General features: G+C 36.9%; 1 protein-coding gene across 1 annotated transcript in view; it reads left to right on the top strand.

The window, feature by feature from the left end:
- The window catches only part of LOC130866762 (zinc finger protein 120-like), a 37360-nt gene extending 24844 nt beyond the window's left edge, over nucleotides 1–12516 (top strand). Inside the window, exon 6 of the mRNA XM_057758342.1 lies at nucleotides 12377–12516. Coding sequence (XP_057614325.1) covers nucleotides 12377–12516 — 140 coding nt within the window. The remainder of the gene's footprint in view (nucleotides 1–12376) is intronic.
- The last annotated feature ends 596 nt before the right edge of the window (nucleotides 12517–13112 follow it).

Here is a 13112-nt window from a genome sequence, read left to right as displayed (position 1 = left end):
AAAACATGAGAATAATCTTATTGTAGTGAAAAAAATAAACTTAGTGTAGTAAATGTTTTGCATTTTTTACAGGAGTAAAACTTTTTGTGTGTAATCAATCTGATAAAGTTTTTGGGTACCTGAAGAAGACACTGAGGGTTTCTTATTGCAAATTAATGTTAAGCTATCACATTTACAGTCAATTAACCAACAGTATTTATTCTGTAAAAAAATGATAATGTCAACAATCTGTTCAAGCATTATGATACCAGTTTTTATTTGCACCAGGAAACTGATGGACAAAACCTAATTTGTGATTTTATGAAGTCTTATGGGAAGGAGATAGAGCCAGGATAAGAATCACAACCTGGTACTGAAATGAGATACAAAGGAAAACCCTTTGCCCCTAAATCCAGAACTAGTGAAAGATACAACATCACCCTGAAAACACAGTCAAACATCAAAAATATATAGTGAAAGAAATCTGCTTTGGCTCTCAAACCAGAGCCAAAGAAATGCAATCTACCCTTGTCTCTCTGATCTCAAAATCAACCAATCCCAGTGCACAAAATCCAGCCCATCTCTGAGCTTGTTCAAACCCAGGCATTTAAATCTGAGCAATTCCTGCCTTCTAAATCTCCTTAGAAATGCTCTGGCTCCAAGAATCCCTATATGAGTCATATGCTCATTCAGTTGGCAGCTGCCCCTTTGCAGACTTGCAGAAAAAGTCGCACTCTGGATTCTTCTCTCCCAAATAAATCTCTTGAGTGAGATTTATATGAACACTTTCCTTCACTGGAATGGATCAGGAAATCCCTAGTGGAGTTGAACCGAGATACAGTTGACATAACTGTTTGGAAACTCACTTAGCCCAGAAGAGCACAGAAGGAATGGACACCTCTTATGGGAGACTCCCTTAGGAAGTGGAGTAGATCAACCACAGACATTTCTGCTGGGAAGCTTTCATAGAAGAATGGAGAAGAGCCCAGCTGTAATGACTCTCTCTCAGAGAGGAACAGAATTCCTACATCTAGTGGGGCAAACTTCTTTTCACAGCTGTTGGTATTGCCTAACTTTTGGTAGTCAGGATATCCTTCCTTCCAGAATTTTAAGACTTGCAAGATGAATTTGAACAATAATGTAACTCTTTTAGATTTTATACTTCTCTTCAATTACATGGAATATGTAATTCAGGTGTAAATATTTATGGATGTGTACTGCCTCCTTTTTGGTTTGTGATATAATGTTTCTTTCAACATATAAAAGCATCTTATTCAGGCCATGGTTCTAGAGGATAACAGGATCACCATGAAAGTGCCATGACAAAAAGTGTCAGACATGGCACTAAAGCTTGAACTTAGGAACTCACATCTGTAATCAGCCACATGAAGCAGAGTGTTGGAACTGGAACTGGTTTATGAATGTAAATTCTCATAGCCTACTCTCAGTGACATATTTCCTTCAGCAGTGCAGCATGTCCTAAATCTCCCCAAATGATACCACCAACTTAGAAGGATTAATTTCTCTTACTTCAAGTTTAAATTTGCTTTATTGTTACATGAACCAATACTTCATGAAGATAGACTCTGGAAGTGAGCTAGCTGTAAGATGCCTGGTCTCCTCTTTTACATCAATAAATGCTTACAGGAGAAAAATTTTCATGAGAGAAAAATTGTTTAAATGTTTGCTTTTATTGTAATGATGTGTATGTGTGTGTGTGTGTGTATAAGAGAGAGAGAGACAGACAGACAGAGAGAGAGAGAGAGAGAGAGAGAGAGAGAGAGAATGTAAATGTGCATTCTGTATCCTGAAAATGTTAACACCTTGGATCTTTTGTAGCAGAAATTGCAGATAGCTTTTACAAATCTGACCTGAGTCCATGGAATGAAGGTTTCTTAGTCACCTAAAACATGACTCTAGTCCTACAAATATTTTAAAGTCTATTTATATCACATTGAATTTTGGAAATAGGAACAAACTCATAAGCAGAAAGCCCTATTCATGAAAACAGTTTTTAGTGACTTAGCCATCAAAGTTGTCTTCAGCTTGAAGAAAAATTATTTTTCATCATAGCCTTGAAGGAAGTGGAAATCATTGCATTTTGGTTTCTATTTTGAAACATTTGAAGTAGGTACTAAAGTGTTGTATATTGCGACAACTTTATTTACTAAAATTTAGTTTGTAGACATTAAATTCCTTCTATGGCTTTTGTTCAGCTTCTATTGTGACTTTACCTAGTAATAGGTATTTTTCTGATGTAATGTATAGGATGACATCCCCATCATTGAAGTGTCCCATTGGTTATTAAAATATTAGAACATATCAGATCATACTTTTCAATTAAGGGTATCATTGAAAGGGTGGTCAGTTGTTGTTCCTGGTTTTGACTTTTATCTTTTCACAAATTCCCTTGAGGTCTTGTTTGTTATTCATCCTGGCTTGGATATCAGAACTCATGATGCTCATATGTCTGCCACCTGAGCACAAGTTCAAGGGTACATGATGAACTCCCAATGTGTTCTGTTTTCTCAACACAATTTAACAATGTTAATGCTAAAATGACTGAAAAATGTGATTATAAGAAACATTAAATACCTCAAGTGTGTATTCAAAAATATTTTCATTTATATGATATTGATATAATAAAGTAAGATAATCAGCAATCAGTTGTGTATCATATACCATTGCTTGATGTTATACTGGGATCAAGGTTAGGTTTCTTGCCTAGTATACAACAGTTTCTTCCCACGAACTCTATCAGTGATGATCAAATTTGATTTGAAGAAATAGCACATCAGTAAATTATTGTCTTTCAGATTGTACATGTAAATTCATTCAAGGATATAATGACCCAGGACATCTTGAATAATCTTCTTTGCATATGAAAATATTTATACTACCATACATTTCTATTTTGTTCATTCTAAAGGCTAAATATTTATTCATAACACTTTCTTAAGACATAAATTATATGGCAGTGAATTGTCTCATTTAGTAAAGTTCATTGCTCTAATTCTGAGAAGCTGAGTTCTATCTCTGGGTTACTGATAAGACTTCTACAGGTGTTTCTCACATTTTCATTTGGGTGGTTCCATGTGCACAGTTCTATATGAGCTCATTGGTGAATAATTTTTAAATACAAAGAAGTGCCATTGAGGTCACTTGCAGCCAAATGCGTTTCTAGGTATCACCACTAGAACTCACAAAGTGGAAGTAGATCATAGAAACCAACTTTGGCTAAGGCCTAACATAACTGACATACCATTATCAAAGGCAAGGAACTTTTTTTAGAACTATCCTACCCTGTCTTGGCAAGATAAGACAATCCTGTTTTATCCACTTATGGATATTCTGTATCTTTGTCAGTAGTCGAAGTATGGGCTTTTCTTTACCCAAAGGCCAATTCTGCCAGGAAGACAAGCTCCTAGTGGAGTGTCTTTGGTGCTCAACCTTCACTTGGGTGTAGAGCAGTGTTGCCAGCAGTGATTATCTCATTAGCATGGAATTTAGGTTAAATTAAAGGCCATTTTCTACAGCTTTTCGAAGAGGAAGATTATGCTATCTATGCTAAATATAATCTCTATGTATCTAAAAAACCTGATTATCCTAAATATAAAGATGACAAACATATGACTGTTGATTTATAATTCTTGATACCTATCGAACTTGAGGACTAAGAGAATAAACAACTGTGCAACATATGAGGACAATGATCTCCAATTGTAAACAATGTCATTACATAAATAATATCAGAGGTAGAAATGTACATAGCAGTATGGTAAATATATCAATTATATATATATATATATATATATATATATATATATATAGCACTTGTTTTAAACAGAGGTAGAATCATACTCTCATACAATAAATAGGTGTAGAAGCATACTCATATACAATATTCAATATAAAAGAATCAACACCAATGCAATTTTCCAAAAACAATAATTCACAAATACCAACCATCCCATCAAACCAGTTAACCCCCCCTTTTTTCTTTTCTTTTTTTTCAATAAACACCCCTAATCCCATAAAATACCTCCCCAATCCCCTCAACCCTATAACAACCACTAAATAATGTCCCTAAACCTGAGGAAAAACTCTGTTGGGAAAGAGGACGTTGTCCTCTAAGATTGCTTCCAGCTGACATGGGGGCGATGTTCTTCTTAGGGGGTCCTAAGAAAGCAAATGATGGTAAAATTCCCAGATTAACATTTGGTCTGAGAAAATTGTAACTAGCCTCTGAGTGTTTTGAGGAGGTCTGTCCAGAGTGTTATCAAAAATGTGCACCATTCGAAACTGTCTTGTGCAGTTGGTACGGAAAAACAGGTCTAATTTTAGCGCTATCAAAATCATGACATCATAGTAACCAGGTGGAGTTGATGTTGTGGGGCCCCATCTTCATCCTGGAAACTTCAAAGATTACTGTAGGAAAATTTGTTGTTTGTTACGGGAGAGTTAAACATTAACTACAAAGACATATACAGATATATATATATATATATTCAATGAAAGGTGTAATAAAGACAGACAAATATTCGAGGAAAGGCAAAGAAAGTTTATCAAGTATATTATTACTCTTATTCTGTCCCATGTCATGGCTCCTGACCTGAGACAGAAACTCTGAGATATCTCTTATCAACAGGCTTGGAATTGAAGAGTAACTGAGTCATAGTCCAACTCCAAAACCAGCTCTACATATTTATAAATTAAAGCACAGTAATACATAAATATATATGTATATATATACATATATGTACATATATGTATATATAATGTTTATATGTACTAAACCTATTCGGGTTTTGTGTTGATCCATATTGGGTTGTAACTAGTGTCCATCCATCAGTATTTAAATATACAGGGTCCCTTAAATTCTTTGAAGATGAGTGTTTTCCTGTGGAGATAAGAAAAGAACCCTGCCCCCAACCTGTATTTTTTCTTACCATCAATATGATTGTCATCTTTGTGAATGAATTGTTATTTTTCTTTTCCAAGGGGCTTCTCCTCTTCAAACCAAACCTTTATTAATTTTGATGGTATCCACAATTTTTCCTCTCCTGTGGAGACAAGAGCAATACCTCTTCCCCAACACAGCACATCTCCTGGCTTCCATTGTGAGGTCAGCACATCCTTGAAATAAACTGGTTTTAATTCAGCAGACTTTTCCATTATCCAATGTCTTTCTGCAGCCATTGTCCCCTTCTCATTAGCATTGAGAAAATTCAAGGTTAATAAAGCATTATGTAACCTATTTCTGGGGGTATTTTCCACCCCTTTCTGTTTGTTTAACATATCCTTTATAGTTCGATTTGATCTTTCTATGACTGCTTGACTGGTAGGATTGTATGGTATACCTGTAACATGCTTAATATTGTAATAAGCAAAAAACCATTTCATTTTCCTAGAGACATAAGCTGGACCATTATCCATCTTTATTTGTGTAGGTAGACCCATGATGGCCATAACTTCTAATAAATGAGTGATCACTGAATCAGCTTTTTCTGAGCTTAAAGCAGTTGCTCATTGAACACCTGAATAAGTGTCAATGGTGTGGTGTACATATTTTAATTTTCCAAATTCTGCAAAGTGGAACACATCCATCTGCCAGATTTCATTCCTTTGAGTGCCCTTTGTATTAGCCCCTGTAGACAGTGGTGTTTGGTTATAGAAAGAGCAATTAGGGCATTTCTTAACTTTCTTCAAGCATTTGCTATTGACATGATGTTTTTTATGAAATTCAGAGGCCTGCAGTACACTACCAATCAATAATTGATCACTTTCTGCATTACCATGTGCTAGAGGACCTGGCAGAGCCATATGGGATTGGATGTGTGTAATATATATAGGGCAAAGCCTGTCCCTGATCATATCTTGTACCTGGAAAAATAATGAGGTTAGTTCTGTATAATCAGGTATAAATTCAGCGGTTTCAATATGTAAGATAACTCTTTCTGCGTAGTGTGAGTCAGTAACTATATTAAGAGGTTCTTTAAAATCCCTTAGCACCATAAGAATGTAACTGCTTTAAGCTCAGAAAAAGCTGGTTTTTTGCCTTCTGTACAGAATTATAAGAACTTTGTTCCACCTTACTCAAATCTTCTGATTTGTAACCTGCCTTCCCTGATTTATTAACATCAGTATAAAATGTATGGGCTCCACTTACTGGAGCATCACGGATGATTCGAGGAAGAATCAAAGAAGTTCTCCTTATAAAGTTAAGCCTCTTGCTTTTTGGATAGTTGTTATTAATTTCTCCCAAAAAATTAGCACAAACTCTTTGCCATGGTTCATTATCTTCCCATAACTTCTTTAGTTTCCAGGTTCTGGCTATTACAAACAATGCTGCTATGAACAAAGTTGAGCATATACTTTTGTTGTATGATAGGGCATCTCTTGGGTATATTCCCAAGAGTGGTATTGCTGGATCCAGGGGAAGGTTGATCCCGAATTTCCTGAGAAACCGCCACACTGCTTTCCAAAGTTGTTGCACAAGTTTGCATTCCCACCAGCAATGGATGAGTGTACCCCTTTCTCCACAACCTCTCCAGCAAAGGCTATCATTGATGTTTTTTAATTTAGCCATTCTGACAGGTGTAAGATGGTAACTTAAAGATGTGTTGATTTGCATTTCCCTTATCACTAAGGAGGTTGAGCATGACCTTAAGTGTCTTTTGGCCATTTGAACTTCTTCTGTTGAGAATTCTCTGTTCAGCTCAGTGCCCCATTTTATAATTGGGTTGATTAGCATTTTACGGTCTAGTTTCTTGAGTTCGTTATATATTTTGGAGATTAGACCTTAGTCAGTTGTGGAATTGGTGAAGATCTTTTCCCAGTCAGTGGGTTGCCTTTTTGTCTTAGTGACAGTGTCCTTTGCTTTATAGAAGCTTCTCAGTCTGAGGAGGTCCCATTTATTCAAAGAGGCCCTTAATGTCTGTGCTGCTGGGGTTATACGTAAGAAGTGGTCTCCTGTGCCCATGTGTTGTAGAGTACTTCCCACTTTCTCTTCTATTAGGTTCAGTGTGTTTGGAATGATATAGAGGTCTTTAATCCATTTGGACTTGAGTTTTGTGCATGGTGATAGATATGGATCTATTTTCATTCTTCTACAGATTGACATCCAGTTTTGCCAGCACAATTTGTTGAAGATGCTCTCTTTTTTCCATCGTATACTTTTAGCTCCTTTATCGAAAATCAGGTGTTCATAAGTTTGTGGGTTAAAGTCCGGGTCTTCTGTTAGATTCCTTTGGTCGACTTCTCTGTTTTTATGCCAATACCAAGCTGTTTTCAATACTGTAGCTGTGTAATAGAGTTTGAAGTCAGGGATGGTAATGCCTCCAGCCAATCCTTAATTGTGTAAGATTGTTTTGTCTATCGTGGGTTTTTTGTTTTTTCATATAAAGTTGATTATTGTCTTCTCCAGATCTGTGAAGAATTTTGATGGGATTTTGATGGGGATTGCATTGAATCTATAGATTGCTTTTGGTAGAATTGCCATTTTTACTATGTTGATCCTCCCAATCCAAGAGCAAGGGAGATCCTTCCATTTTCTGGTGTCCTCTTCAATTTCTTTCTTCAAAGACTTAAAGTTCTTGTCAAATAGATCATTCACTTCCTTGGTCAGAGTTACCCCAAGATAATTTATGCTATTTGTGGCTATCGTGAAAGGTGATGCTTCCCTAATTTCCCTCTCTGCTTCCTTATCCTTAGTGTATAGGAAGGCAACTGATTTTTTGGAGTTAATCTTGTATCCTGCCACATTACCAAAGGTGGTTATCAGCTGTAGGAGTTCTTTGGTAGAGTTTTTGGGGTCGCTTATGTATACTATCATATCATCTGCAAATAACGAAAGCTTAACTTCTTCCTTTCTAATACAAATCCCCTTGATCCCCTTATGTTGTCTTATTGCTATTGCTAGAACTTCAAGCACTATATTGAAGAGGTATGGAGAAAGTGGACATCCTTGTCGTGTTCCTGATTTTAGTGGGATGGGTTTGAGTTTTTCTCCATTTAATTTAATGTTAGCTCTCGGCTTGCTGTAAATAGCTTTTATTATATTTAGGTATTTCCCTTGTATCCCTAATCTCTCCAAGACCTTTATCATAAAGGGGTGTTGAATTTTGTCAAATGCTTTTTCAGCATCTAATGAAATGGTCATATGGTTTTTTCTTTCAGTTTATTTATATGATGGATTACATTGACAGATTTTTGTATGTTGAACCAGCCCTGCATCTCTGACATGAAGCCTAGTTAATCATAATGGATGATTTTTTAATGTATTCTTGGATTTGGTTTGCCAGTATTTTATTGAGAATTTTTCATCAATGTTCATGAGTGAAATTGGCCTGTAATTCTCTTTCTTGTTTGAGTCTTTGTGTGGTTTTGGTGTCAGAGTGACTGTACCTTCATAAAAAGAATTTGGTAATGACTCTTCTATTTCTATTATGTGGAACACATTAAGGAGTATAGGTATTAGCTCTTCTTGAAAGTTCTGGTAGAATACTGCACTAAACCCATCTGGTCCTGGGTTTTTTTGGTTGGGAGGCTATGGATGACAGCTTCTATTTCCTCATGACTTATAGGTCTATTTCAATTGTTCACCTGGTCTTGATTTAATTTTGGCATATGGTTTTTATCTTTAAAAATGTCCATTTCTTTTACATTTTCTAACATTGTGGCATACAGGCTGTTGTAGTAAGACCTAATGATTCTCTGAATTTCCTAAGAGAAATTTTTGTTGTTATGTCCTGCTTTTTATTTCTGATCTTGTTAATTTGAGTGTTCTCTCTCTGCCTTTTGATTAGTTTGGATAGGGGTTTGTCAATCTTGTTGATTTTCTCAAAGAACCAGCTCTTTGTTTCATTGATTCTTTGGATTGTTTTCTGTGTTTCTATTTTGTTGATTTCAGCCCTCCGTTTGATTATTTCCAATCTTCTTCTCCACCTGGGTGAGTTTGCTTCTTTTTTTGTGCTGTTAAGTCTCTCATGTGAGCTTTCTTCATTTTCTTTATGTGGGCAATTAGTGCTGTGCACTTCCCTCTTATTACTGCTTTCATATCATCACAGGCATGGATACACATTTAGAAAACTACACATGTAGCTGGGAAATTGGGGTGCATGCCTTTAATACCAGCACTCAGGAGTCAGAGGCAGATCTCTGTAAATTTGAAGTCAGCTTGGTGTGCAAAAGCTAGTTCCAGGACAGGACCCAAACTTACAAAGAAACCTGTATCAAAAAAAAAGAAGAGAAAAAAGAATAAAAGCCACACAAGCAATGTTAACAATGATTTTTATGTACATATGTTTGTATGTGCCAGTGCACATCTCTGTGTGCATATATGTGAGTATGTGTATGCATGAGTGTGTATGTATATGGCTGTGTATGTGTGGGTGTGTATTTGTGTATTTATGTGTGGAAGATAGAGGCCAACCATTGGTATATGTACTCTTATTTCACTGAATTTTTATTTTTTTGAGATAGGGTTTTTGCTCTGTACTTCCCAAGTAAAAAAGACTTGCTGGCTAACAAGCCTCCAGTAACTATTTGTCTTCATGCCCCAGTTCCATCGCTGGTGTTAAAATTCCTTGTGACCATACCATTTTTCTTTTTCTCTTCAGCATGGATTCGGGGGGGGGGGGAGGCTCAAATTGAGATCCTTAAGCACACAAGACAAGCTCACCTGTCTTCTCAGTCATTCACAACTCCAGCAATTTTCTTGTCACTGTGTGGTTTTGATTTAGTTTTTAAGACAGTTCTATGTAGCCACCTAGATACTGGTCTCTCAAGTGCAGTGTAACATGTCTGTCTGAAAGCCAGATGTTGATATGAAGGTTCTTCCTCAATCTCTCTCCCCTATTTATTTGTTTGTGACAGGAACTCACACTGGAGCTCTGTGATTCTCCTGCTGTAGCTAATCAACACATTCCAGAGATTCTCTTGTCTACATTTCCCCCTTAGCTCAGATCATAGGCCTAGGAACCAACCACTCAGGCAACACAGACCTCTCCTAAAAAGCAGGTTATAAAAACAATGTGAAAAGATGAATACTTGCTAGATAATAAGATTGTTGTATGATACAATATACTTATTAAATGGCTATCAATTGTAAAGTCTATGTGTGGAGTGTAGATATGTGTCACCATTGTTACAATTTGAAAATGAGATATTCCCACAGTTCATGTGCTCAATTCCTCATTTCCCAGATGGTGGCACCATCTGTTTGCTGTGGCATCTTCAGACTCTGGCCTTTCCTGTATTTTTTCCTCTGTTTTCTAATGACCATATCATAAGAAATTCCTGAGCAACTTGTTTCAGCCACTGTGATTTTCTGCCCAAGGGCACAGGACTAAGGAACTGTGAGCAGATATCCCAGGAGGTAGCCACACCTATACTGTGCCTTCTATGAGACTAACTAAATGATTAGAACCTCAGTAATTGCTGTGAAGTTTAGATATTAGATGTCCAGAGCATAATTATAGTTTAAATTGGATTTATATTTAGCCCCATTGATAGCCATTTATCTTAGTGTTCAATTTTTGTGTAGAGACAACAGAACCATGGGAACTCTTATAAAAGAAGACATTTAATTGTGATTTTTGTACAGTTTCAGACATTTATTCTATTATGGTCATAGTGGAAAGGATGGTAGCACACAGGGAAACATGGTCCTGGAGAAAAAGTTGAGATTTCTATATCCCAATCTGCAGACAGCAGTAAAGTAGAGGCACTAGCCTTGGCTTGGTTCTTCAACATTAAAGTCCACCCTTAGTGATTCTTCCTCTAAAAAAGGCCACACATACTCCAACAAGACCATACATCCTATTGACTCTCAATCAGTCTTGCTCTGTGGTATAACTAAGCATATAAATATTTGAGCCAAATGAAAAATTCTTACTCAAACCACCATGTCATTCTTTATTCACCATTTTGCCTGACTTAACAATCTTTAATATCAGATAGAACCTTTTTCCAACGTCTAGCTAACAAATCCTCATTTTTCCTAACTCAGTGTTCTATAACAGAGGACCAAACTATTCTCTAACCCACATGTCTCATAACTAAAATTTCACCAAAGTATTTAAATGGTGTCATAATGTGTGCCTTTATTCTGTTTCTATAAAAACTTCAAAAACCGGGGGCTGGAGAGATGGCTCAGTGGTTAAGAGCATTGCCTGCTCTTCCAGAGGCCCTGAGTTCAATTCCTGGCAAAAACATGGTGGCTCACAACCATCTGGAATGAGGTCTGGTGCCCTCTTCTGGCCTGCAGACATACACACAGACAGAATATTGTATACATAATAAATAAATAAATATTTTTAAAAAAAGCTTCAAAAACCGCTTTCTTCCTGGAAGATGAAATGTGGTGGAACCTGTAATGGGGCCATTGATCATTTACATTTTGCTTTAGAATAACTCATTGGTTCTCCTCTCCATGGTTGCAGTAGGGTTTATATATTGACTTGATCATTGACTCGACCTACTGAATATCTGATCTCTTTTTGTACTTGATTTGTTCTCATGGGTGTCTTTGTTACATGTACTGGAAACCAATCACCACAGCTGTTTATTGTATCTTTATCCATTAATTATCCATTGAATGTAAACAATTTATTGTATGTTCATCTCAATTATTTTATGTATTGGAAATTTTTCACACTTACACACCAAAGAAAGAAATGAAAGAAAGGAAGGAACAAAGAAAGACATAAAGAAAGAAAAAAGAAAGAAAGAAAGACACTTAGAGAGAATTGGCAACATTGGAAGCAAAATAGGTAACTGTTGAAAAGTGGATAAGTAAGGAGAATTTCTCATATTGCCCTATAATGCAGCCCTTAATTATATGACCAGGAAAGAGACACAGCATGTTTCAGTTGAAATCCTGTGAGTACTGTATACTGTCTGTTCTCCAAAACTCAGCAATGTTAGTACACATAGCAAACAAAATGTGACCTTATTTACATACTGAAGTTATATCTATTTCTTCTTTCTGCATTTCTGTTATGGTTGCTAATCAGCTTGAAATGTGACTTTGATTTCACTTCTACTTGTGCCTGTTTTCTATTGTTGTTATTTCAACCACAATGTCCAGGAGGAAAGGTCTTACATTTTCCTGTCACATCCCATCATTGAGGAAATCACAGCAGGAACTAAAGCAGAGGAATGCTGCTTAATGGCATGCTCCTTGTGTCTTGCTTAGCCTGCTCAGGGCTTTCAATATGCACAATGGTCTGGGTGCTTCCACTTAAATTATTAATTCATAAAATACCGTTACAGGCCAGATCTCATGGAGGCTTTTCTCTGTTGAGATTCACTTTTTCCAGATATCAGTAAATTATATCACACAAGTGAAAAATGAAATGACACATTATTGGGCAGAGCCACACCTCACACCTAGTGTCCCAAGCTGTATTTTGTTCTGGAGAAATCAAAGATGAATCCAACAAAGTCATTGAAGTCATAAAGCTGAAAATCCAGGACCAAGCCAAGGTGGACAAGACAAATACAGTTGATTTCTGCTGCTGTGAATCGCAGTGACTGCCTTGCTGAGAATAAGGTTTGACATCTTTGGTAAGGCATAGTGATTTTCTTGGACAATGCTTTGAAACATAAGTATATTTCAACTTTCCAGCATGATAGAGTACACACTTATTGTTTAAGAATCAGAGGTCACTAAGTATCTTATAAAGGAGTGACCATCCTCATGATGGTAGACTGATCCTCCCAAAGTACCACTGGTGCAGCTGCTGAGAAACCTGAAGGTAGAGGAAAGCTAACCACTTCTGCCTACTGCTTAAGCAATCTGAAGCTTATTCTACAACCTACACTGAGCAACATGAAATTTTTTGATATTGCTTATGGTAAGGTCAGGGAATTTCCTGGAATTCAAGTCACATTATGTTGGAAGGAACAATGATGGCAATCAGGTGAGAGCTTGAGTCTTAGCAGGACATCTGTACGTTGCTGGAGCTCCTTCCGCTCCTTCAGCCAATAGCTGCTGAGATACCAGCCCATTGGGGCATGGTCTCTCTCTCTTTAAAAAAGCAGCAACTGCCCTCCAGTCGCTCTCTGGCTTCTGGCACCACTTCCAGCGACTAGGCTCCCTTCCTGATTGCGCAGAGGGCTGTTGTCTG

Source organism: Chionomys nivalis, chromosome 26 (assembly GCF_950005125.1).
Source record: "Chionomys nivalis chromosome 26, mChiNiv1.1, whole genome shotgun sequence".
NCBI classification, from domain to species: Eukaryota; Metazoa; Chordata; class Mammalia; order Rodentia; family Cricetidae; genus Chionomys; species Chionomys nivalis.
Note: the sequence above shows the minus strand (reverse complement) of the source record. Positions and strands in the feature narration are given on the sequence as shown.